Source organism: Ovis aries, chromosome X (genome assembly GCF_016772045.2).
Source record: "Ovis aries strain OAR_USU_Benz2616 breed Rambouillet chromosome X, ARS-UI_Ramb_v3.0, whole genome shotgun sequence".
Taxonomy (NCBI): domain Eukaryota; kingdom Metazoa; phylum Chordata; class Mammalia; order Artiodactyla; family Bovidae; genus Ovis; species Ovis aries.
This window is the reverse complement of record NC_056080.1, coordinates 71,958,475-71,984,492: the sequence shown is the minus strand read 5'-3', so window position 1 is coordinate 71,984,492 and position 26,018 is coordinate 71,958,475. Positions and strand designations below refer to the sequence as shown.

The 26,018-nt window shown below is 36.2% G+C and overlaps 1 protein-coding gene across 2 annotated transcripts in view; it reads right to left on the bottom strand.

Moving 5' to 3' along the window:
• Positions 1 to 25,372, bottom strand: part of SH3BGRL (SH3 domain binding glutamate rich protein like) — a 75,995-nt gene extending 50,623 nt beyond the window's left edge. The window contains exon 1 of one of the 2 annotated variants that reach the window (XM_012106989.4): positions 25,224 to 25,372. In XM_012106989.4, the coding sequence (XP_011962379.1) occupies positions 25,224 to 25,277 (54 nt within the window). In that variant the 5' untranslated portion in view covers positions 25,278 to 25,372. The remainder of the gene's footprint in view (positions 1 to 25,223) is intronic. The other variant, XM_004022221.5, reaches the window with a different exon arrangement.
• Positions 25,373 to 26,018: the final 646 nt, after the last annotated feature.

Below are 26,018 nucleotides of genomic sequence, written 5' to 3'. Positions count from 1 at the left end.
GCATCCAGTGCAGGACACCTCACCCAAACAACAAGCAAAACAAAAACATAAACATAATCATCAGCAGACAGTATACTAACAAACACCCCCAAATCAACCACCTGATAGAACCCTGCCCAACAGAGAGAGAGAAAAAAAAAAAAAAAACCCTCCTCCCACCAGAATGCAGGCACAAATCACTCCCAACAAGAAGCCTACACAAACCACTGGACCAACTTTACCCACTGAAAGCAGAAACTGAAAAGATGAAGCCATATGACCATAAGGCCTAGAAAAAGAAGCCCTCAAACACAGTTAGTTGGAAAAAATGAAAAGACAGAGAAATATTAAACAAATATTACACTAAAGAAAAATTAAACAAGGTAGAAATTCACAAGATCTTATGAAGAAGAGGAAATAGGCAAACTATGTGAAAAATAATTCAGAATAATGATAGTAAAAAATGATCTAAAACTTTGAAAATAGAATGGAGGAAATATAAGAATCAATTAAGACATTTAACAAGAATCTAGAAAAAAAAGAAAGAATAGAGACAAACAACATCATTACTAAAAATTAAAAATACTCTAGAAGGAATCAACAGCAGAATAACTGATGCAGAAGAACAGATAAGTGAACTGGAAGATAGAATGGCGGAAATAATTGCTGAAGAGCAAATAAAGGAAAACGAATGAAAAGACTTAAAGATAGTGTCAGAGATCTATGGAACAATACTAAACACACCAATGTTTGAAATATAGAGATCCCAGAAGAAGAAGAGAAAAAGAAAGGGTCTCAGAAAATTTTTGAAGAGATTATCTTTGAAAATTTCCCCAACATGGGAAAGGAAAGAGTCAATCAAGTCCAAGAAGCACAGAGCATCCCATACAGGATAAACCTAAAGAGAAACATGCAGAGACACACGCTAATAAAACTAAAAAAAAATAATAAATACAAAGTGAGAATATCAAATGCAGCAAGGGAAAAGCAACAAATAAAATACAAGGGAAACCCCATATGCTTAACAGCTGATCTTTCAGCAGAAACTCTGCAGGCCAGTAGGGAATGGCAGGATATATTTAATGTACTGAAAGGGGAAAATCTACAACCAAGGTTACTCGCCAGGGATCTTATTCAAAATCGATGGAGAAATCAAAAGCTTTATAGACAAGCAAAAATTAAGAGTATTTAGCAACAACAAATGAGCTTTGCAACAAATGTGAAAGGGACAAGAGAAGAAAAGGGCCTACAAAAACAAAATAATTAAGAAGATGTCAATACGAATATATATATATATATATATATATATATATATATATATATATGATTACTTTAAATGTAAATGGATTAAACAGTGTTACCAAAAAAGACAGACTGGTTGAATGGATACAAAAACAAGACTCATATATATGCTGTCTACAAGAAACCCACTTCAGACCTAGAGACACATATGTGAAAGTAAAAGGATGAAAAAATAAATTCCATCCAAATGGAAATCAAAAAGAAGCCAGAGTGAAAATTCTCATATCAGATAAAGTAGATCTTAAAATAAAGAATATTGTAAGAAACAAAGACAGAAGGTACACAATGATCAAGAGATCCAAGAAGAAGACATAACAATTGTTTATTTTTTTATTTAATTATTTATGTATCCTACATACAAGCACCTCAATACATAAAGCAAAAATTAACAGACATAAAAGGGAAAATTGAGAGAAACACAATAATATTAGGGGATTTTAACACCTCACTTACACCAATGGACAGATCATGAAAACAAAATTAATGAGGAAGCATAAGCCTTAAATGACACATTAGAGCAGATGGATCTAATTGATATCTTCATGACATTCCATCCAAATGCAGATGAATATGCCTTCTTTACAAGTGTACATGGAACATTCTCCAAGACAGACCACATTTGGGGCCACAAATTAAGCCTCAGTAAATTTAAGAAAATTGAAATCGTATCAAGCATCTTTTCTGACCATGATGCTGAGACTAGGTATCAATTATAGGGGAAAAAAAAAAAACCTCTTAAAAACAGTCACATGGAGATTAAACAATACGTTTCTAAATAATAAACAGGACGCTGAAGAAATAAAAAAGGAATTGGAAAACATTCCTAGAAACAAATAATGACAAAAACACGATGACCCAAAACCATTAGGATGCAACAAAAGCAGTTCTAAGATGGACATTTATAGCAAGACAATCCTACCTCAAGAAACAATAATAACATCGAATAGACAACCTACCTTTACATTTAAAACAACTGGAAAAAACAAACAAAAAAAAATCCAAAATTTGTAGGAAGAAAGAAATTATGAAGATGAGATCAGTAATAAATGAAAAAAGAAACGAAGGAAACAATAGTAAAGATTAATAAAACTAAAAGCTGATTCTTTGAGAATATAAAATTGACAAACCATTAGCCAGATTCATCAAGAAAAAATGGGAGAAGAATCAAATGAACAAAAAATAATTTTAAAAAGAAATGAAAATGGAGAGGTACAACAGACAATGCAGAAATACAAACAATCATAAAAGACTATCATGAGCAACTAAATGCAAAATAGACAACCTGGAAAAAATGGACAGATTCCTAGAAAAATTCAACCTTCCATGACTGAACCAGGAAGAAATAGAAATTGTGAACAAGCCAAATATAAGCAATGGAATAAAAATTTTGATTAAAAAATCTCCCAAAATACAAAAGCCCATGGCCAGATGGCTTCACAGCTGAACTTTAGAGAAGAGCTAAAGCCTATTCTTCTGAAACTCTTTCAAAAAATTGCAGATGAAGAAATATTTTCAAACTCATTCTACAAGGCCACTGTCACCCTGATACCAAAACCAAAGACATCACACAAAAAGGAAAATTACAAGCCAATATCTCTGATGAACTCATATACAATAATCCTCAACAAAATTCTAGCCAACAAAATCCAACAGCACATTAAAAAGACTATATATCATGATCAAGTCAAGTTTATCCCTGGGATAAAAGGACTCTGCAATATACACAAATCAATCAATGTTTCCTTGGAAGAAAAGCTATGACCAACCTAGACAGCATATTTAAAAGCAGACATTACTTTACCAACAAAGGTCCATCTAGTCAAAGCTATGGTTTTTCCAGTAGTCATATATGGATGTGAGAGTTGGACTATAAAGAAAGCTGAGTGCCAAAGAATTGATGCTTTTGAACTGTGGTGTTGGAGGAGACTTTTCAGAGTCCCTTGGACTGCAAGGAAATTCAACCAGTCAATCCTAAAGGACATCAGTCCTGAATATTCATTGGAAGGACTGATGGTGAAGCTGAAACTCCAACACTTTGGCCACCTGGTGCGAAGAACCGACTCATTGGAAAAGACCTGATACTGGGAAAGATTGAAAGATTGAAAGCAGAAGGAGAAGGGGATGACAGAGGATGTGATGGTTAGATGGCATTACCAACGTGACAGACGTGAGTTTGAGTAGACTCTGGGAGTTGGTAATGGACAGGGAAGCCTGGCGTGCTGCAGTCCATGGAGTCTCAAAGAGTCGGACATGACTTGAGTGACTAAACTGAATCAATGTGATACACCATATTAACAAATTAAAAGATAAAGCCATATGATCATCTCAACAGATGCAGAAAAAGCTTTTGACAAAATTAAGCACCCATTTGTGATGAAAACTCCTCAAAAAATTGCCACAGAAAGAACCTACCTCAACATAATAAAGGCCCTATATAACAAACCCAGAGCAAACATTTTTCCCAATGGTGAAAAAGTGAAAGCATTCCCTCTAAAATCAGGAAGAAGATAAAGGCACCTACTCTTCCTACTATTATTCACCATAGTTTTGGAGGGGCTAGCTATGGCAATCAGAGAAGAAAAAGTAATGAAAGGATTTTAGATTGGAAAAGAAGAAATAAAACTCTCAGTTGTTTGCAGATGACATGAAACAATACATAAAAAACCTTAATGATACTATCAGAGAATTTAGAGCTAATCAGTGAATTTAGTAAAGTCACAGGATACAAAATAAATACACAGAAATCACTTCCATTCTTACATACTAACAAAAGAAATCATAAAGAGAAATTAAGGAATCAATACTATTGCAACAAAAAGAATAAAATACCTAGGAATAAACCTACCTAAGGAGACAAAAGAGTTGAATACAGAAAACTATAAGACACTCATGAAAGCAGTCAAAGACAACATAAACAGATGGAGAGATAATCCATGTTTCTGGGTTGGAAGCATTAATATTGTGAAAATGACTACTACCAAATATAAACTACAGATTCAAGGCAATGTCTTTCAAATAACCAATGGCATTTTTCACAGAACTAGAACAAAAAATTTCACAATTCGATAAACTACAGATTCAAGGCAATGCCTTTCAAATAACCAATGGCATTTTTCACAGAATTAGAACAAAAAATTTATCAATTCGAATGGAAACACAAAAGACCCCAAATACCCAAACAATCTTGAGAAGGAAGAATGGAGCTGGAAGAACCCACCTTCCTGATTTCAGACTATACTACAAAGCTACAATTATCAAGACAGTACGATACTGGGACAAAAACAGAAATATAGACCAACGGAACAAGATAGAAAGCCCAGAGATTTCTATCCACACACCTATGGGCACCTATATGACAAAAGAGGCAAGAATATACAATAGGGAAAAGACAGTCTCTTCAGTAAGTGGCAGTGGGAAAACTGGACAGCTATGTGCAAAAGAGTGAAATTAGAACACTTCCTAACAGTATACACAAAGACAAACTCAAAATGGATCAGAGACCTAAATGTAAGACCAAAAACTATAAAACTGGTAGAGGAAAACAAAGGCAGAACACTGTATGACAAATCACAGCAAGATTCTTTATGACTCACCTCTGAGAATAATGGAAATAAAGATAAAAATAAACAAGTGAGACCTAATTAAATTCAAAAGTTCTTGTACAGCAAAGAAAATTATAAACAAGGTGAAAAGACAACTCCCAGAATGTGAGAAAATAAGAGCAAAGGAAACAACTGACAAAGGATTTATTTCCAAAATATAAAAGCCACCCTTACAACTCATTACCAGAAAAACAAAGAACCCAATCAAAAAATGGGCAAAAGACCTAAGACGTAGAGATGGTTAATAAACACATGAAAAGATGTTCAAGATCACTCATTATTAGATAAATGCAAATGAAAACTACAATAAGATATCAGCACACACTGGTCAGAATGCCATCATGAAAAAATCAATAAAAAATCAATGCTAGAGTGTGCCGAGAAAAGGGAACTTCGTGCATTGTTGGTGGGAATGTGAACTGATATAGCTACCATAGAAGATAGAATGGAGATTTGATAGAAAAAAAAAAAAAAAAAACTAAAACTACCAAATGACCCAGCAATCCCCCTACTAGGCATATACTCTGAGGAAACCAAAATTGAAAAAGGCACATGTATCCCAATGTTCACTGCAGCACCATTTACAATAGTTAGAACATGAAGCACTATTTACAGTAATTAGACATGAAGCAACTTAGATGTCCATCAACAGATGAATGGGTAAAGATGCTGCAGTACATATATACAATGGAATATATGCCCCTCAGCCATAAAAAGGAACATATTTGAGTCAGTTCTAACAAAGTGGATGAACCTAGAGCCTATTATACAGAGTGAAGTAAGTCAGAAAGAGGAAAACAAATATCATAAATTTATGTGTATGTGGAATCTAGATAGATGGTACTGATGAACCTATTTGTAGGGCAGCACTGGAGACACAGACATAGAGAACAGACTTAAAGTCATGGGGGTGGGGGAGAAGGAGAAGGTGGGACAAATTCAGAGAGTAACATGGGAACATATACACTACCATATGTAAAATAGATAGCCAATGGGAATTTGCTGTATGACTCAGGGAACTCAAACCAGGGCTCTGTAACAAACCAGAGGAGTGGGATGGGGTGGGAGGTGAATGGGAGGTCCAAGAGGAAGTGGCCATATATATACCTATGGCTGATTCATCTTAATGTATGGCAGAAACCAAAACAAGATTGTAAAGCAATTATAAAAACAAAATTAATTTTTTTTTAAAAGAAGAAACAAGAGAAACCTCAAATAACCTAACTTACATCTAAAACAACTAGAGAAAGAAGAACAAATGAAACCTAAAGTTAGTAGAAGGAAAATAAATCATAAAAATCAGAGCAGAAATAAATGAAATAGAGACAAAGAAAACAGTTGCAAAGATCAATGAAATTAAAAGCTAGTTCTTTGGAAAAATAAACAAAATTGATAAACCTTTAGCCAGACTCATCAAGAAAAAAAAAAAGAAAAAAAGAAAAAAAGAAGATGATGCAAATTAATAAAATTAGAAATGAAAAAAGTTACAACTGACTCCACAGAAATACCAAGGATCATAAGAGTCTACTATGAGCAACTGTCTTACATTAGCCATGCCATATTTTTTTCATTAATAACACCATAAACTTTTATAAATGAACAATGCCCAATACTTGGACTTTAGGAATTATTCACTTTAATATGTTTATTTTTTCATGAAATTTTTTATTCTGATGCTGTTTTGAGATTAGCATAAATTCAATAAATCACAAGTCTCACAAAATAACCAGTATATGGGACTATTATTTTATGGCATGATCTTAAGAGTGTACTAATCTATAGGCATGAACAATGCCCAGAGGGCTTCTTAAAAAAGAGAGGTAGAAGAGAAGAGGGGGAATAAAAGCCACTAGACCTATTTTAAGAGCTGAATGTTTTATCAGCAGGTAGAAATATGTGCTGAATTGAAACAAGTGGATCTCTATGCATTCTACAGAGCTATTCTTTTTTTGCTTCCACAACTTCAATAAACTAACCTTTCTCTTCACTGCACAAAAAGAGGTAAAAAATAACCATCAGTTACCCAGATTTCCACAATCTTAGTCCCAAAATCTAGGACAATAAGAAATAGCATATTATCAAGGGAGGTTATATATTCCTTCTTTGGAGACTTTACTAAGAGAAAATTGATTATGATCCTTCTGGGACAATTCACAGGCAGTCCTTATGTGTATGGACTGGATGACTTCTTATGATCCCTTCTATGCAGATGCTTTTAATATTTTATTTTTAGTATGTTTGATGCTGAGAAAAATGGGAAAGACTGAAAGCCATTTATTTCCACAAGAAGGAATTTTCAGTGTTCTACTCTAGGTTTCTTAATAACGAGTGACAACAGTCCAAAAAATTAAATTAACTTTTATCATGCCCTTTCTATCGAGATATAGTTGTTTTAGTACACTAAAGCATTGTTACAAAAATTTGAAAGCCATAATACTATTTTTTATATGACATATGGCATGCAGGATCCTTGTTCCCTGACCAGGGACCAAACCCATGCAGCCTGTGGTTGAAGCGTGAAGTCCTAACCACTGGGCAACCAGGGAATTCCCCATAATGCTATTTTAAGACCAATTTGGTACTAGGAGAAAATTTATCCAAAAGAACAAGGCCCAACTGGATTTTGATGCTTATTAATTTTGGTAATTAGTGCAACTATTTTTGATGGTGTTCAAATGTTTGTGGTGGGAAGAGTTAAAAATATGTTGTAAGGGGGAGGGAGGAGCTAAAATTAACTTTATCTAATGAGTTGGTGGAAGCAAAAGAGAAATATCGATTATTTCAGCATTGAGTCTTTTTGCTATAAGATTGACCAATGGCAAACACTGAATAGCCCCCTCCCTAGGAAGTCTGGCTCAAGAGATGATCCTTATCAAATTTAACATAGCAATTGGCATGAACTAAATCCTACCTAAATACAGGACATTGATACGTAGAATCCTGAACCAAACATTAAACCTTACTGCTGGAAGTCCTATAATCCTTTAAAAAGGAAAAAGAAAGGGCCAAGGAGAACAGGAAGGGAGAGCAAATAAATATAAGATGATTGTGGATTTATAGATAAATATAAATACACCTCAGATTTTTGTAAGAAATAATTGTTTACACAAAAGATCAAGGCCAGGATCCCAAAGTGAAGGGATTATTAAGAAGACTAAAAGGTATTTTTCAGATAATGAAAAGGAGGCTTAGCATGATTTGTTCCAGTATTCCAAGGTAACAGATAAGTAGTTCTACCACAAATCTTTAACTTTTCAACACTGCTACATCTGGCTTTAAACAGAACTGTATAATAATCATGAAAACCATGACTGTGGAAAAATATTCAAATATCAGAAGAAAGTGCAAACTATACCTAAGATCTACTTCACACCCTTCTCTAATGTGATGACAGGAAAACTGAGTAAAGCTTGAACTGAACTGATACACTATTGTTTTCAGAATAGTTATTCAAGGAGATCATTGACAGGGTGACTAAAAAGGGTAGACAAAGTACTTTGGTACATTCGTTGGGAAGTAGAATGTTGATTCCTGTGAGATAGCATGCCAACTTTCAGGCAAGGACTTCTGCCTTTGAGCCCTCACATCACATGCAACTCCTTATTTGCAAACTATATTCAGTTCAGTTCAGTTCAGTCGCTCACTCGTGTCCGACTCTGCGACCCCATGAATTGCAGCACGCCAGGCCTCCATGTCTATCACCAACTCCCGGAGTTCACTAAAATTCATGTCCATCGAGTCAGTGATGCCATCCAGCCATCTCATCCTCTGTCGTCCCCTTCGCCTCCTGCCCCCAATCCCTCCCAGCATCAGAGTCTTTTCCAGTGAGCCAGCTCTTCACATGAGGTGGCCAAAGTACTGGAGCTTCAGCTTTAGCATCATTCCTTCCAATGAAATCCCAGGGCTGATCTCCTTCAGAAGGGACTACTTGGATCTCCTTGCAGTCCAAGGGACTCTCAAGAATCTTCACCAACACTACACTTCAAAAGCATCAATTCTTCGGCACTCAGCCTTTTTCACAGTCCAACTCTCACATCCATACATGACTACTGGAAAAACCATAGCCTTGACTAGATGGACCTTAGTCGGCAAAGTAATGTCTCCGCTTTTGAATATACTATCTAGGTTGGTCACAGCTTTTCTTCCAAGGAGTAAGCGTCCTTTAATTTCATGGCTGCAGTCACCATCTGCAGTGATTTTGGAGCCCCAAAAAATAAAGTCTGACCCTGTTTCCACTGTTTCCCTATCTATTTCCCATGAAGTGATGGGACCAGATGCCATGATCTTCGTTTTCTGAATGTTAAGCTTTAAGCCAACTTTTGCACTCTCCTCTTTCATTTTCATCAAGAGGCTTTTTAGTTCCTCCTCACTTTCTGCACTAAGGGTGGTGTCATCTGCATATCTGAGGTTATTGATATTTCTCCCAGCAATCTTGATTCCAGCTTGTGTTTTTCCAGTCCAGCATTTTTCATGATGTACTCTGCATAGAAGTTAAATAACCAGGGTGACAATATACAGCCTTGACATACTCCTTTTCCTATTTGGAACCAGTCTGTTGTTCCATGTCCAGTTCTAACTGTTGCTTCCTGACCTGCATACAGATTTCTCAAGAGGGAGGTCAGGTGGTCTGGTATTCCCATCTCTTTCAGAATTTTCCACAGTTTCTGGTGATCCACACAGTCAAAGGCTTTGGCATAGTCAATAAAGCAGAAACAGATGTTTTTCTGGAACTCTCTGGCTTTTTCCATGATCCAGCGGATGTTGGCAATTTGATCTCTGGTTCCTCTGCTTTTTCTAAAACCAGCTTGAACATCAAGAAGTTCACAGTTCACGTATTGCTGAACCCTGGCTTGGAGAATTTTGAGCATTACTTTACTAGCATGTGAGATGAGGGCAATTGGGCGGTACTTTGAGCATTCATTGGCATTGCCTTTCTTTGGGATTGGAATGAAAATTGACCTTTTCCAGTCCTGTGGCCACTGTTGAGTTTTCCAAATTTGCTGACATATTGAGTGCAGCACTTTCACAGCATCATCTTTCAGGATTTGAAATAGCTCAACTGGAATTCCATCACCTCCACTAGCTTTGTTCATAGTGATGAGTTCTAAGGCTCACTTGACTTCACATTCCAGGCTGTCTGGCTCTAGATGAGTGATCACACCATCATGATTATCCAGGTCATGATCTTTTTTGTACACTTCTTCTGTGTATTCTTGCCACCTTTTCTTAACATCTTCTGCTTCTATTAGGTCCATACAATTTCTGTCCATCGAGCCCATCTTTGCATGAAATATTCCATTGGTATCTCTAATTTTCTCAAGAGATCTCTAGTCTTTCCCATTCTGTTCTTTTCCTCTATTTCTTTGCACTGATCGCTGAAGAAGGCTTTCTTTATCTCTTCTTGCTATTCTTTGGAATGTTGCATTCAGACGCTTATATCTTTCCTTTTCTCCTTTGCTTTTTGCTTCTCTTCTTTTCATAGCTATTTGTAAGGCCTCCCCACACAGCCATTTTGCTCTTTTGCATTTCTTTTCCATGGGGATGGTCTTGATTCCTGTCTCCTGTACAATGTCATGAACTTCATTCCATAGTTCTTCAGGCACTCTATCAGATCTAGGCCCTTAAATCTATTTGTCACTTCCACTGTACAATAAGGGATTTGATTTAGGTCATACCTGAATGGTCTAGCGGTTTTCCCTACTTTCTTCAATTTAAGTCTGAATTTGGTTATAAGGAGTTCATGATCTGAACCACAGTCAGCTCCCGATTTTGTTTTTGTTGACTGTATAGAGCTTCTCGACCTTTGGCTGCAAAGAATATAGTCAATCTGATTTCAGTGTTGATCATCTGGTGATGGCCATGTGTAGAGTCTTCTCTTGTGTTGTTGGAAGAGGGTGTTTGCTACGACCAGTGCATTCTTTTGGCAAAACTCTATTAGCCTTTGCCCTGCTTCATTCCACATTCCAAGGCCAAATTTGCCTGTTATTCCAGGTGTTTTTTGACTTCCTACTTTTACATTCCAGTCCCCTATAATGAAAAGGACATCTTTTTTTCGGTGTTAATTCTAAAAGGTCTTGTAGTTCTTCATAGAACCGTTCAACGTCAGCTTCTTCAGCACTGCTGGTTAGGGCATAGACTTGGATTACCGTGATATTGAATGGTTTGCCTTGGAGACGAAAAGAGATCATTCTGTCATTTTTGAGATCGCACCCAAGTACTGCATTTTGGACTCTTTTGTTGACCATGATGGCTACTCCATTTCTTCTGAGGGATTCCTGTCCGCAGTAGTAGATATAATGGTCATCTGAGTTAAATTCACCCATTCCAGTCCGTTTTAGTTCACTGACTCCTAGAATGCCGACGTTCACTCTTGCCATCTCGTTTGACCACTTCCAATTTGCCTTGATTCATGGACCTGACATTCCAGGTTCCTATGCAATATTGCTCTTTACTGCATCGGACCTTCCTTCTATCACCAGTCACATCCACAGCTGGGTATTTTTTTTGCTTTGGCTCCATCCCTTCCTTCTTCGTGAAGTTATTTCTCCACTGATCTCCAGTAGCATGTTGGGCACCTACTGACCTGGGGAGTTCCTCTTTCAGTATCCTATCATTTTGCCTTTTCATACTGTTCATGGGGTTCTCAAGGCAAGAATCCTGAAGTGGTTTGCCATTCCCTTCCCCCGTGGACCACATTCTGTCAGACCTCTCCACCATGACCCGCCCGTCTTGGATTGCCCCGCGGGCATTGCTTAGTTTCATTGAGTTAGACAAGGCTGTGGTCCTAGTGTGATTAGAATAACTGGTTTTCTGTGAGTATGGTTTCAGTGTGTCTGCCTTCTGATGCCCTCTTGCAACACCTACCATCGTACTTGGGTTTCTCTTACCTTGGGCGTGGGGTATTTCTTCATGGCTGTTCCAGCAAGGCGCAGCTGCTGCTCTTTACCTTGGATGAAGGGTATCTCCTCACCGCCACCTTTCCTGATCAATGTGGGATGGCTCCTCCCAACCCTCCTGCACCCATGTGGCCACCATAATTCATAGTCTCAAAAACTCAAATCTCCAGACTGCCTCACTTATTTTGTTTCATGTGACTTTAAAACAATTACTATGGTAGATACAATGTCTATGTAGTTTGAGAAAATGTTTTTAAAAAGTTTAATGATGTTATATACAACAACAAGCATTTGTCTTTATTATATGCTTTTACATATAATAAGAACTCATGGCTAATCATATGAAATGAAAATTGCTGTGCTGCTGCTGCTAAGTCACTTCAGTCATATCTAACTCTGTGCGACCACATAGACAGCAGCCCACCATGTTTCCCTTTCCTGGGAATTCTCCAGGCAAGAACACTGGAGTGGGTTGCCATTTCCTTTTCCAATGCATGAAAGTAAAAAGTGAAAGTGAAGTCGCTCAGTCGTGTCCGACTCTTAGTGACCCCATGGACTGCAGCCTACCAGGCTCCTCCGTCCATGGATTTTCCAGGCAAGAGTACTGGAGTGTGATGCCATTGCCTTCTCCTTGCTATGTATTTTTATTAAAACAAAACAGACATATAAATTAATGTCTACCATTCCAACTTCAAATATTTTCATGAAGTCTTATAAGGACATTAAAAGGTGGTCCTTTTTGCAAATGTGGGTATGGAATTATGTCATAATTATCTCACTCATTGGGCTTTCCTGTTGTTACAGACAGTAAAGAATGTACCTGCAATGCAGGAAACCCAGATTCAATCCCTGGATTGGGAAGATCTCCTGGAAAATGGAATGTCTACCCACTCCATTATTCTTACCTGCAGAATTCCATGGACAGAGGAGCCTGTTGGGCTACAGTCCATGGGGTCACAAAAAGTCAGAAATGAGTTGGCGACTAACACACTATCTCACTCATTAGGAGATTGTGTACTTTTCCTTATAACTTTATTGGAAAAATATGTGGACAACCCAAAAGTTCAGGTTTTCCACTTTTCTTCCCCCAGAATCTCTTAACATGAACTGTTGCACAATGTGGTATCTAATTGTTGTAGCAGTAGCCCATTTTAGATGTTCTCTATATATTCCAAGAAATGAGATGTTTATGCACTGTATGCCTAGACTTATATATTGAAGTACAACTGAAAGTACAACTCCAGTATTCCTCTATCCCACTACATTATACAGTGAAAAAATAAAATATATCTCTGTAGCAAATGATTTTCAAAAAGTAATTATATATTGATTTATAGTTAATCTACTTAGGTCTCCAGACATAAATGATTTAAATAATACTGTGCTAGATGTTTTGTATTTCAAAGCATCACCCTTTCATGAAATCTAGAGTCACTGAATTTTAAAAGTATATACATGCTATGTGACTGATGGGACTTCCGCTATACAGACCCTGATATTTTGATAGTGTAAGGATTCTCTGGAATGTATAGCTTTAGTTCTAAGGTCATCTTTTTGGTAGAGTCAGACTAAATATCAAGGGAGATATATACATACTCCTCTCTTAAGACTCCACACAGAGACTGATCATAATCACAAAATAAAAGGGATACAAACATATACCGAACAAAAATTATTCTTCAATTTCAACTTCAGAATATAATAATAAGTCTTAATGCAACTGGACAAAAAATGTTTAGTCACATTTTCCCATAATATTTTTAGATTTTCCTTTCAACAACTTTTTTTTTTTTAAAGCACACAAATTCCAGGGTATGGTACAGAATCAGCCTTATTATGGATCTTGCCACACTTTCTACATATTCCCTTTAAAACTCACCAGATATTTGTCTCGTTGCCTGGCCAATTTGCTATATCACCACCAACTTCAGTGTCCTCTCAATATTGCTCAGAATATTTAAATTCAAGACCTTTATTTCTAAAAGTTTTAAGTAGAAACTCATTGAAAAAGTTTCACCACAACCACAGCTTTTTCAGTTCAAAATATTTAGTTGATGAGCAAGACCAATTATGCTTAAGATTCTGAAAGTGTGAGATCAGATTACACATTATTTAGTAACAGATTTCCAATGACAATTACTTGCAGAAGTTTTTTTCCATAATACTAATAATTTTATGTTATTTATATTCCACTTGTGAGGGTGATGAGAAGCAAAGGAAGGTTTAGTGACCTAATCAGATTACCCAGGCATCAGGCATACTTCACGCTAAAACTACATTTCCTAGCTAAAAGCTTAAAATTCTTTCCCAAAACCAACATGTTTTAATCTACTTTTAGTTAAACTGTCTTACACAAGGTAATTTTCCTATATTGGGATAAAAGCACATGTTCTTCATTCTAACTAATCATACACACAGAAGCTTTTGTGACTTTAAATTTCTACTCTAAAGAATTCTAAGTTCTTTACATGAACAGGCAACTGAATTATTCTTGGTACTGTTATAGACCAATTAATTAAGAAGTACTTTTTGTGATTTTCCAAGTTTGTTCTGCATTCTAACTAATCATACACACATAAGCTTTTATGACTTTAAATTTCTACTCTAAAGAATTCTAAGATGTTTACATGAGCAGGCAGCTAGAATTATTCTTGGTACTGCTATAGACCAATTAATTAAGAAGTACTTTTCTTGATTTTCCAAGTTCAGAAGAAAAGAAATTTTACAATGACTTTTAAACTAATTTCAGAGCTACATTCATACTGGATAATTAATAAATAACAATCATTAGGCAGAATAACATAAGCATTAAGATTATGAGCTCTGGAATCAGACAGATCTGAAGGGTGTTTGTTAGCGCTCTAACATTGCTAGCTCTCTCAGTCTGTTTCCTCTTCTTAAAAGAGTCATAATAATAGAGGAATAACAGGTACCAACTACTACTACATATAAAATATATAAGCTACAAGTATACATTGTACAGCACAAGGAATATATATCATATTTTGTATTAAATATAAATGGAGCACAACCTTTAAAAAATGTGAATCACTAGTTGTATATCTGATATATATATATATTTAATATTGAAAATCTACTATATCTCAATTAAAAAAGGGGAAAAGGGAAGAAAAAAAATGAGCACAATGGGAGTACTGACTCCACTGAATTGCCATAAGAATTAAATGACACAATGCACGAAAGTTCTTGCCACTATGCCTGGCATATTTTAAGTGTCCAATGAGTGATAGTTCTTACTATTATCAACTAAAGCTGATAAATTATTTACATGATAAAATTAAAAATGAGATGCTTTATCATATTTGTAACATATTCAGTACTTGTCTATGCTCATCTTCCTTCTAAGTCACACTGGATAGAATGATTTCTTAAATAATAAAGTCACTATTATATATATATATATATATATATATATGTATATATATATATACTGTTATAATTTCAGTGTTGAGAAATATGCTGCACTTATGGTGAAACAATTGGCTGAGTGCTAGTAAAACAAAATTTTCTCATGTTGTAGCTCAACTAAGAAGACTATTCTCCAGTTTTAAAAAGGTGAAGTTCTTTTTGTCTTCAGTCACTGCTGGAAATCCCCTCAGCAAAAATGTTTTGCTGTACTCCAACTCTGTGGCAGGGTCTCATTTCCAGAAAGGACTAAGCCAAAGGGACAGAACTCAAAGACGAGAGTTCAGAACCAGAGTTTACAAATCACAGAAGTACTGCTTTCTTAATTTACATTTATAGAATCATTACAGGCCACATTATAATTATGTTAAAAAGAATCAAAGTCATAAAAATTCAATAGATGTCACAAATGCTATTTTAAAAATATGTCTTTGGTTAAGCAATTTTATTCAAGAAAAAAAACTAAATTATATATGAAAATGTTGCTACTAATGTATCTTTCCCACTCGCACCTAACTCTCACATGCAGATTATAGATGATATATTTGCCTAGTTAGGCATCATCCAGTCTTTTTCCTTCTTTTCAGGCATCTTATATTTATTAAATGGCAGTTATATGTTCCCAATCACATGACAAGATTTTAATGTACTATTGACATAATTTCTGTTCAGTATCTATCCAGTAAGACAGAGTACAAATAACACAATGCTTAGAAGTGTTTAGTCAAAACAACCTGAGTTCTAATCCTAGTTCTACCATTTGTAACTCTTTGATTTTGAGCAATGTACCTAGTTTCTGGGTCTTAGCAATATCCCCTTCAGTCATATGAAATTGCAAATAGAACTACATTATGACCCAGCAATCCCACTGCTGGGCATACACACCGAGGAAACCAGAATTGAAAGAGACACATGTACCCCAATGTTCATCGCAGCACTGTTTATAATAGCCAGGACATGGAAACAACCTAGATGTCCATCAGCAGATGAATGGATAAGAAAGCTGTGGTACATATACACAATGGAGTATTACTCAGCTGTTAAAAAGAATTCATTTGAATCAGTTCTGATGAGATGGATGAAACTGGAGCCAATTATACAGAGTGAAGTAAGCCAGAAAGAAAAACACCAATACAGTATACTAACACATACATATGGAATTTAGGAAGATGGCAATGACGACCCTGTATGCAAGACAGGAAAAAAGACACAGATGTGTATAACGGACTTTTGGACTCAGAGGGAGAGGGAGAGGGTGGGATGATTTGGGAGAATGGGAATTCTAACATGTAGACTATCATGTAAGAATTGAATCGCCAGTCCATGTCTGACGTAGGGTGCAGCATGCTTGGGGCTGGTGCATGGGGATGACCCAGAGAGATGTTGTGGGGAGGGAGGTGGGAGGGGGGGTCATGTTTGGGAACGCATGTAAGAATTAAAGATTTTACAATTTAAAAAATAAAAAAAAATGAAATAAATCTAATACTAGTACTTACCTCACAAAGTTATCACAAGGATTAAACTTATTTGAAATGAAGTATGTGAAACACTGGGCACTGTGCTTGATATACACAATGCATAAATAAATGTTAGGCTTTACCATTACTAGAGTCAAATCCTGATTAGCCAGGTTAATGAAAAGTAATGAAACAAAAATCTAGCAGCACTACTGAATACTTCTAAACATACACTTTATAAATTTGTGGTGATATTTTTAAATTTATATTTAACTTTTGCCTGATGTTCTGGCAATCGGAAACACTTCCAACAAATCAATAAAGCTAAAATGTGAGGGACTGAGCCAGAAAACAAGCCCTTTGCTAAGAATTATTCTCTATTGGCCAAGTGTGAAAAGTCAGCTTTGCTCTCATATTAATAAAAATAGTCATCATAAATTAGCTGCGTCTTCTTTCTAAATGTATGTTTGTTTAATCTTGGTCTGCATTGGAGGAAGTAATTAAATACTGGGTTTAGAAGGCTTCCTGGTAGGCTGCAAAGTACAACAGAACTGAAAACAAACAAATGGTCATATAGTCATCAACAGATTCCCAATCTGTTTAATTTTATCAGTAGGAAATGAAACACATTTACCCTTGATAATTCACCTAAAGTAGAAAATATTCCTGTAAAATATATACTTCACAGCACAATATATATTTTGGGAAATAATTTAAAGATTAACTACAGAAAATTAGAACATTTGACATGACTATGTCTAAGGCTTCGATTTATTTTTCTCTTCCAGCACAACCCAGGGGGTGCCATGCTGTGTTCACTTTGGTCCTGTCTGACTCTTAAAGACCTCATGGACTGTAGCCTGCCAAGCTCCTCTGTCCATGGAATTTTTCAGGCAAGAATAATGGAGTGGGCTACTATGCCCTCCTCCAGGGGATCTCTCTTGACCCAGCGATCAAACCCATGTCTCTTGCATCTCCTGCATTGCAGGTGGATTCTTTACCACTGAGCCACTGGGGGGAGGGTTGACCTTAAGGTTTATTAATCAAAGCCCTTTCCCTGACAGAATAGTCTTTGAGCTAAAAATAAATTTATTTTATGCTTTTCTCCTACCATATTATGAAACTTTTACTAAACTTCCGCAACGCATTCTTTCCTACAACCATTCGAATTTCAAGAACCCAAGAGTCATGATCATTGGTAAGTGTGTCTCCTGAGCCTCTTTAAATTGGGCAAAATTATTCCAAAAGTTTTGCCATTGCTGCTGTGACATTAAGGAAAGCAGCCACTAAATATAGGACATCAATCTAAAGGCACTGGTCTTTAGATTGTTCCTGCATTTGCTTCATGAGAGCTGCCATTTCCCACAGTTCAGGGCATCCAAAAAGCATGTCCAAATGGCCATCTCATGAAATTTCTAATTTTGCTCTTCTAAATAGCTTATGAATATCTTTACACAGCATTCAAACAAACTTTGGCAGCTATGACAAAGACCACAGCATATTTCAAATTAATGTTCTATTTATAAATACAAAGATCAGTGGCAATAAATGACAAATCCACAACTACCAGAAGACTCAATAGTGAAAAGCTGAAAGCATTTCCTCTAAGATCAAAAACAAGACAAGGATGCCCACTCTTGTCATTTTTATTCAACAGAGTTTTGGAAGTCCTACCCATGGTTATTAGAGGAGAAAAATAAATAAAGGGAATCCAAATTGGAAAAGCATAAATAAAGCTGTCACTGCTTGAATATGACATGATACTATATGTAGAAAATTCTAAAGATGCTACCAGAAAACTACTAGAGCTCGTAAATGAATTCAGTAAAGTTGCAGGATACAAAATTAATACACAGAAATCTGTTGCATTTCTACACACTAACAACGAAAGATCAGAAAGAGAAATTAAACAGTGTGGAGATTCCTTAAAAAATTGCAAATAGAACTACCTTATGACCCAGCAATCCCACTGCTGGGCATACACACCGAGGAAACCAGAATTGAAAGAGACACATGTACCCCAATGTTCATCGCAGCACTGTTTATAATAGCCAGGACATGGAAACAACCTAGATGTCCATCAGCAGATGAATGGATAAGCAAGCTGTGGTACATATACGCAATGGAGTATTACTCAGCCGTAAAAAAAGAATTCATTTGAATCAGTTCTGATGAGATGGATGAAACTGGAGCCGATTATACAGAGTGAAGTAAGCCAGAAAGAAAAACACCAATACAGTATACTAACACATACATATGGAATTTAGGAAGATGGCAATGACGACCCTGTATGCAAGACAGGGAAAGAGACACAGATGTGTATAACGGACTTTTGGACTCAGAGGGAGAGGGAGAGGGTGGGATGATTTGGGAGAATGACATTCTAACATGTATACTATCATGTAAGAATTGAATCGCCAGTCTATGTCTGACGCAGGATGCAGCATGCTTGGGGCTGGTGCATGGGGATGACCCAGAGAGATGTTATGGGGAGGGAGGTGGGAGGGGGGTTCATGTTTGGGAACGCATGTAAGAATTAAAGATTTTAAAATTTAAAAAAATAAAAAACTAAAAATAAATAAATAAATAAATAAAAAGAAATTAAACAAACAATCCTATTTAACATTGCATCAAAAGAATAATATACCAGGAATATACTAATACAACAGAGTGACTGAACTGAATTGATACCTACCTAAGGAGATGAAAGACCTGTTCACTGAAAACTATAATATGAGAGAAATTAAAGACAATACAGAAAGATGGAAAGATATATCATGTTTTTTTTTTTTTTTTTTACTGGAAGAATGACATTCTAACATGTATACTATCATGTGAATTGAATCGCCAGTCTATGGAAGGATCATATTTTCAAAATGACTGTACTACCCAAGGTGATCTACAGATTCAATGCAATCCCTATCAAAGTATGAATGACATCTTTCACAGAACTAGAACAGAAAATCTTAAAACTTGTATGAGGAGATCCAAAAAAAAAAAAATCTTGAAAAAGACAACAGAGCTGGAGAATCAGGTTTCCTAACTTTAGGATATACTAGAAAGCTACAGTCATCAGAACATTATGGTACTGGCATAAAACAGAAATGTACATCAATGGAACAAAACAGAAAGCCCAGAAATAAACTCATGAACCTATGCCCAATGTTTCTATGACAAAGAAGGCAAGACTATAAAATGGAGAGAAGATGGTTTCTTCAATAAATAGTGTTATGAAAACTGAAAGCTACATGACAAAAAATGAAATTAGAACATTCTTTAATATCATAAACAAAAATAAACTCAAAATGAATTAAAGACCCCAATATAAGACCAGATACTATAAAATTCTTAGAGGAAAACATGGGCAGAACACTCTTTGACAAATCACAGCAAGATCATTTTTTGATCTATCTTCCAGAGTAATGGAAATAAAAACAAAAATAAACAGATGGGACCTAATTAAGATTTTCACAGCAAAGTAAACCATAAACAAAATGAAAAGACAACCTTCAGAATGGTAGAAAATATTTGCAAACAATGCAACTGAGAAGGGATTAGTCTCCAAAATTCACAAACAGTTCATGCAGCTCTCAGCATCAAAAAAACAAACAACCCAATCAAAAATGGGCAGAAGACCTAAAGAGACATTTCTCCAAAGAAGACATACAGATGGCCAAGAGTCACATGAAAAGATACTCAACATCACTAACTATTCAGTTCAGTTCAGTCACTCAGTCGTGTCTGACTCTTTGCGACCCCACGAACTGCAGCACACCAGGCCTCCCTGTCCATCACCATCTCCCGGAGTTCACTCAAACTCATGTCCATCGAGTCAGTGATGCCATCCAGCCATCTCATCCTCTGTTATCCCCTTCTCCTCCTGCCCCCAATCCCTCCCAGCATCAGGGTCTTTTTCCAATGAGTCAACTCTTCGCATGAGTTGGCCAAAGAATTGGAGTTTCAGCCTTAGCATCAGTCCTTCCAATGAACATCCAGGACTGGTCTCCTTTAGGATGGACTGGTTGGATCTCCTTTCAGTCCAAAGGACTTGCAAGGGTCTTCTCCAAAACCACAGTTTAAAAGCATCAATTCTTCAGCACTCAGGTTTCTTCACAGTACAACTCTCACATCCATACATGACTACTGGAAAAACCATAGCCTTGACTAGATGGACCTTTATTGGCAAAGTAATGTCTCTGCTTTTGAATATGCTATCTAGGTTGCTCATAACTTTCCTTCCAAGGAGTAAGCATCTTTTAATTTCATGGCTGCAATCACCATCTGCAGTGAAATGCGAATCAAAACTACAATGAGGTATCACCTCACACCCATCAGAATGGCCATCATTTAAAAGTCTACAAATAATAAATGCTGGAGAGGCTGTGGAGAGAAGGGAACCCTCCTACACTCGTGGTGGGAATGTAAATTGATACAGTCAGTATGGAGGACAGCACAGCAGTTCCTTAAAAAACTAAAAATAGACCTACTATAAGATACAGCAATCCTACTCTTGGGCATATATCCAGAGAATACCATAGCTCAAAAGGATACATGCACCCCAGTGTTCTTTGTAACACTGTTCACAATAGCCAAGAAATGGAGGCAACCTAAATATTCATCAAAAGATGAATGGATAAAGAAGATGTGGTACATATATACGATTAAATATCACTCAGCCATTAAAAAGAATGAAATAATGCCATTTGCAGCAATATGGATGGACTTGGAGATTATACTAAGTGAAGTAAGTCAGACAGAGAAAGATAAATATCATCACTTATACATGGAATCTTAAAACAACTGATACAAATGAACTTATTCACAAAACAGAAACAGACTTAGAGAATGAACTTATGGTTACAGTGAGGAAGTTTGTGTGGTGGGGGGTAAACTGGAAGTTTAGGATTGAAATACACCCTGTGCTATATTTAAAATGCCTTTCCATGAAAAAAAGAGCAGCAGATACTCTTTCACATAATGCAATTATTATTGAGAATACTTGAGAATCATACAGATGAAGAACTGTGGCTTGTTGTTTTATGTCCATATTATCCAAATGAAGAAAATAGTGACTAGTGACTAATGATTTGGCAATCACTAGCTTTTATAACTCATACACAGAATAATGCCACAGAGGAAAATTATGTAGATTTCATTTACTATATGGACAACCTAAGCTACAACTAGTTTGTTTTAACAGTAAAACAAAAGAGATCATTTTACAGAAGTTAGTCCATAAACAATACCCTCAGAAATTTATCACAATCTATCTACTCAATCTTAAAATTTCTATACTAAGTACATCTAAAATGCATAGAGACCCTGAAATGGAGATAATTATGGACTTGAGGAAAAGTATGGGAAGAAAACTCTAAGTCAGTTATAATTCTCCATGCTATTATCACTCTAGAGATCCTGATCAAAGGCCAAGGTTGATTTTTGTTGTCATTGAAATTCATTATTTATTACAGGCTCTATGCTTACTATTCCTCTTCCATTAAATGCAAATTTATAGGACATTACAATTTCAAGGAAAAAAAATGGCATGGCATATACTATTGTGTTACAGTAAGTCAAAACATGCATGAGCAGTTCTGAACAAGCAGAAATCACTTCCTATAGACAGGCAACTTGGGAGTTGCATTTTTACTAAATGATTTTTACCTAAAAATATTAAAAAACAGTATTAAGACCTGAATTTCATCCTTTTCCTATATGAAACCTATTCCAAATGTGCATCTTCTCTATATCCCTGGCCTTAAGTGAATTTAGCACACTTATTGACATTCGCCTTTAGACATACTATCCCTCCTTTATACTAGATCCTCATTTTTCTATCTCCCTGATTGCATATGCCCAAGCAATTTCACTTACAGGACTTACTCCCTTCTGTTCACATTTATATCTGCATGTCTCCTAGCTGTCATGCATCACTGGGAGGATGTATTTCTTTAAACATGTATCATTTGGATTCAAACAGCTTGTATTGGATTCAAGCTCTGTGGCTTACTACTTCTATGACCTTGAGAAATTTATTTAACCTCTCTGAACCTATATTTCCTTACCCTAAAAATAGAGAAAATCATAGGATGTAATTAATAAGACTAGAAATTGCAAAGAAAAAATGAGATAGTATCTGGCACACTTAAGTGTTCCTACTTACTATCACTATTATGGCTATCATCAAGAAATTTTATACCATTTTATAATAGTATAAAAACCAACATACTCACTTTCATTTCTAAACTTTAGAGAAGCAAGTGCTACACCTTTGTAATTGGGGCAGAGTTGAATACAAGTTTGAAAACTTTTTTTAATTGTACTGTGAAGGATAGGTACTCTTGAGTTAAGGTCATACGAAGTTGTAATTATCATAGATCCTCCCTTGCCTGATAAAACATCTAGTGTTGGTAATTTTATTGAAATCACTAACAGGAGTAAGAAAATAAAGATTTCACAATCCAAAACCAAAAGCTTTCCTTTAAACGCTCTTCAGAGAACTATACTTAGTCACTTACAGAAGTATCTCACTTTGTGCAATTATTGCTGGGTTCCTGTTAGGATGTTTGCCTCAAACTTTCTAAATCATATGTTAAAATACAACATGACAGCACTATTTTTTTTTTAAGGAAAGACCTTAGTATTGCAAACTGATAAGTCCCCATGTATGTTATAAAATAACTCTTCTGAAGCTTACTAATTTTACACTGTTTTAATATTATTTAAAAGTACTATAAGATTATAAAAGAACAAAAATTTGTTTTGGCAATATGCAGTAGAATTTTGATAACAGGTTTACAAGAACTATAATTACTGCAACAACAGACAAATCTATAATCACCTATAAGAAAAATAACTGAAACAAAACACAAAAAGCATAAATATTTCTTATTTGTATAGTCTTCAACAATGGAATCTGGTAAAGGACATAGTAGGAGATAGTAGTAATTTTTAAGGCCCTAAGAAACTAAAGTCTTAACAAAGAAAGAGGTATAGTTGTTTCTGCTTGAACAGAAATTCTGAAAAGAGTTTCTTGTTGAATCTGCTTTTTAAGAAGGGGTAGAAGGGCAAGAAAGCAAAGAATAAATAAGCAGTATTGAAACTGCATGTTATCCAGTGAAATCATCAAAACTAACTTCCTGATCTGCTCAACCTAATTTGGGATTTAACAAAAGGTATTAAGCTGATCTTCTAAATTTTGCAATTATTGTATTGGACTTGAGACTCTGAGCAGCTCAAACATTATTTCAAATATCATAATTAATATATATGGAAAATGATAAGGCAAGAAGCTTATAAAATAAGTTCAAAGACAATATAAGAAGTTTTCTGTTTTCAACCTAAAGTTACTCCAAAATATAAGCTTAAGTATTCTATTTCAAAACTGTCTAAATACAGCCACATATGTCTAAATACAGCCAGACAAGTTGAAGGTTCAAAGTTCTTGTGATTTCACACAACTTTCAGTGCTATTCCAAATCCTCTTGGGGGTAAACAAAACAAAAATACATAACAACAAAAAACATGGATTTTTTTTTTGTTGTTGTTTCTGCTGCTCTAAAGCTCAGAAGAGAGAGGGGGTTCATACATTCTACATCCGGAACCCACATCCTGAGCCCAAAAAGCAAAAAAATATCAGCTTTTTGCGAATTGTGAAAGAGACACTTTTATTTACCATGCATATACACTCAGCTTTCCCCTAGTTTAGCCTATTGCTCCCCACAACTTTTGAAAATTGTTATTCTAAATTAAGAGCACATGAATGAGAGGGGGATGTCCTATCAATTGAAGAAGCAGTCACTGGGGTCTGCAACTACACAAGAAGCCACTTTTTAGTTCCCTTTCCAGTTCTCAATATACTTGAAGCAGTTAGAAACTGCTCAAAGTAATATTTTTTTAAAGAAAAGAAAAAGTCAAAATAAGGTAAGATATGGAAGAAAAAAAACAGATCCCTTATCACACTGTTTTTTTAAAAAAATATTTATCATTGTTCCTGATGTCTCCCATTCTTCCTAGTTCTATCAGACTCTTTAGGCCAAAGTTAAATAACTCTCTTTTACACATTGGCAAAATATAACTCTTTGATTATAGGGGTCTCTGTGAAATATAATCACAGTGCCTTAGTAGGCCTCCACTCCATCATCATCAGTAAGACCATGTTTTACATCCCTTACAGATGTGCACCCCTGTCCCTTGCCTCCATACTTAGAACACATATGTGAAATGTTCCATTCTTACCAGTGTGTGACTTACTTTCTTCACCTAACCCTAAAAACCCTATACCACCATCTCTCAAAACTCTGAAGCTTTCTTTTTCCTTCAAAGAAGAAATGTGGCCCTAACATCGTAAAGCAAAGAAAGCTAAACTCCATGGAAAAATGAAATCGATGCAACAAAGAGAAGAAAAGGGAAGACGGGGTTGGGGGGGGGGCGGCGTGGGGATTGGGTGGAAGTGCCTGTGTCTACCGAAGGAGAAGCTGCCAGACTAACTTATACAATTCAAGTGTTCTGGGGCCTCAGGAGACTGGTGTGTAGAAAAATAACAAAGGTGGGCTTCCCACCTTCCTTACCGCCATGGAGCCAGAGGAAGATGCAATATACACACGGATCACCATCTTGGGAACAGCTTCTGTAGTTCTTTGAACCCTGCAAACGGCTGGAGAGCAGCTGCAGCAAAGGCTGGAATCAAGCTAAGAGCCGTACAGAGGTTGGAAAAGAAGGGTGGGGGAAGGTGGAAGGGGAACTTGCCAGAGCCCCGCCCTTGGCTGCTTTCACTGTGCTCCGACCGCTGCAATCCCAGCCCCAAAGTCCAGAAGGCACAGGCTCGTTTGCATCATTTTTTTTTTTTTGGGGGGGGGGGTGGAATCTCGAATAGCACCGCGAGATCTGTTGAAACATTTTTGACTGTTCACTCCCGGAAAATCAGGAAAGAAGAAAGAAAAAGAAAGGAGCGTTGAGTTAAATTTGATTGCAGTGACGGACCTTTCCTCACGGAGAGTCAAAGTTCTGCGCCTTCTGGCTCGGAAATGTATACAAATAAGATATTTTCTTTGAAAGAGGAAGTTCTCCTTTGGAAGAGGAAGTTCTACGTTGAAACCAGACATTAGTAAGAAAGTCCAAGTTCTCAAAGCCTTGTGCAGTTTAAGACTGCTATTTTGTAGTGATTGTTTTGGTGTTAGCTGACAGCAGGAATTGGACCCTGAAGGACTGAGTGCTGTGGCTTAGGAAAAGTATCAGGTTTCCACAGGTTCAGAAACAGCAGAATTGGTTTTCTTTTTGAGTTTTTCTTTTTGTTAAATTAGGGAATCCTGCTTCCGTGAGAATTCTCAGGAAGCCTGATTGACTGGCAAACTCAG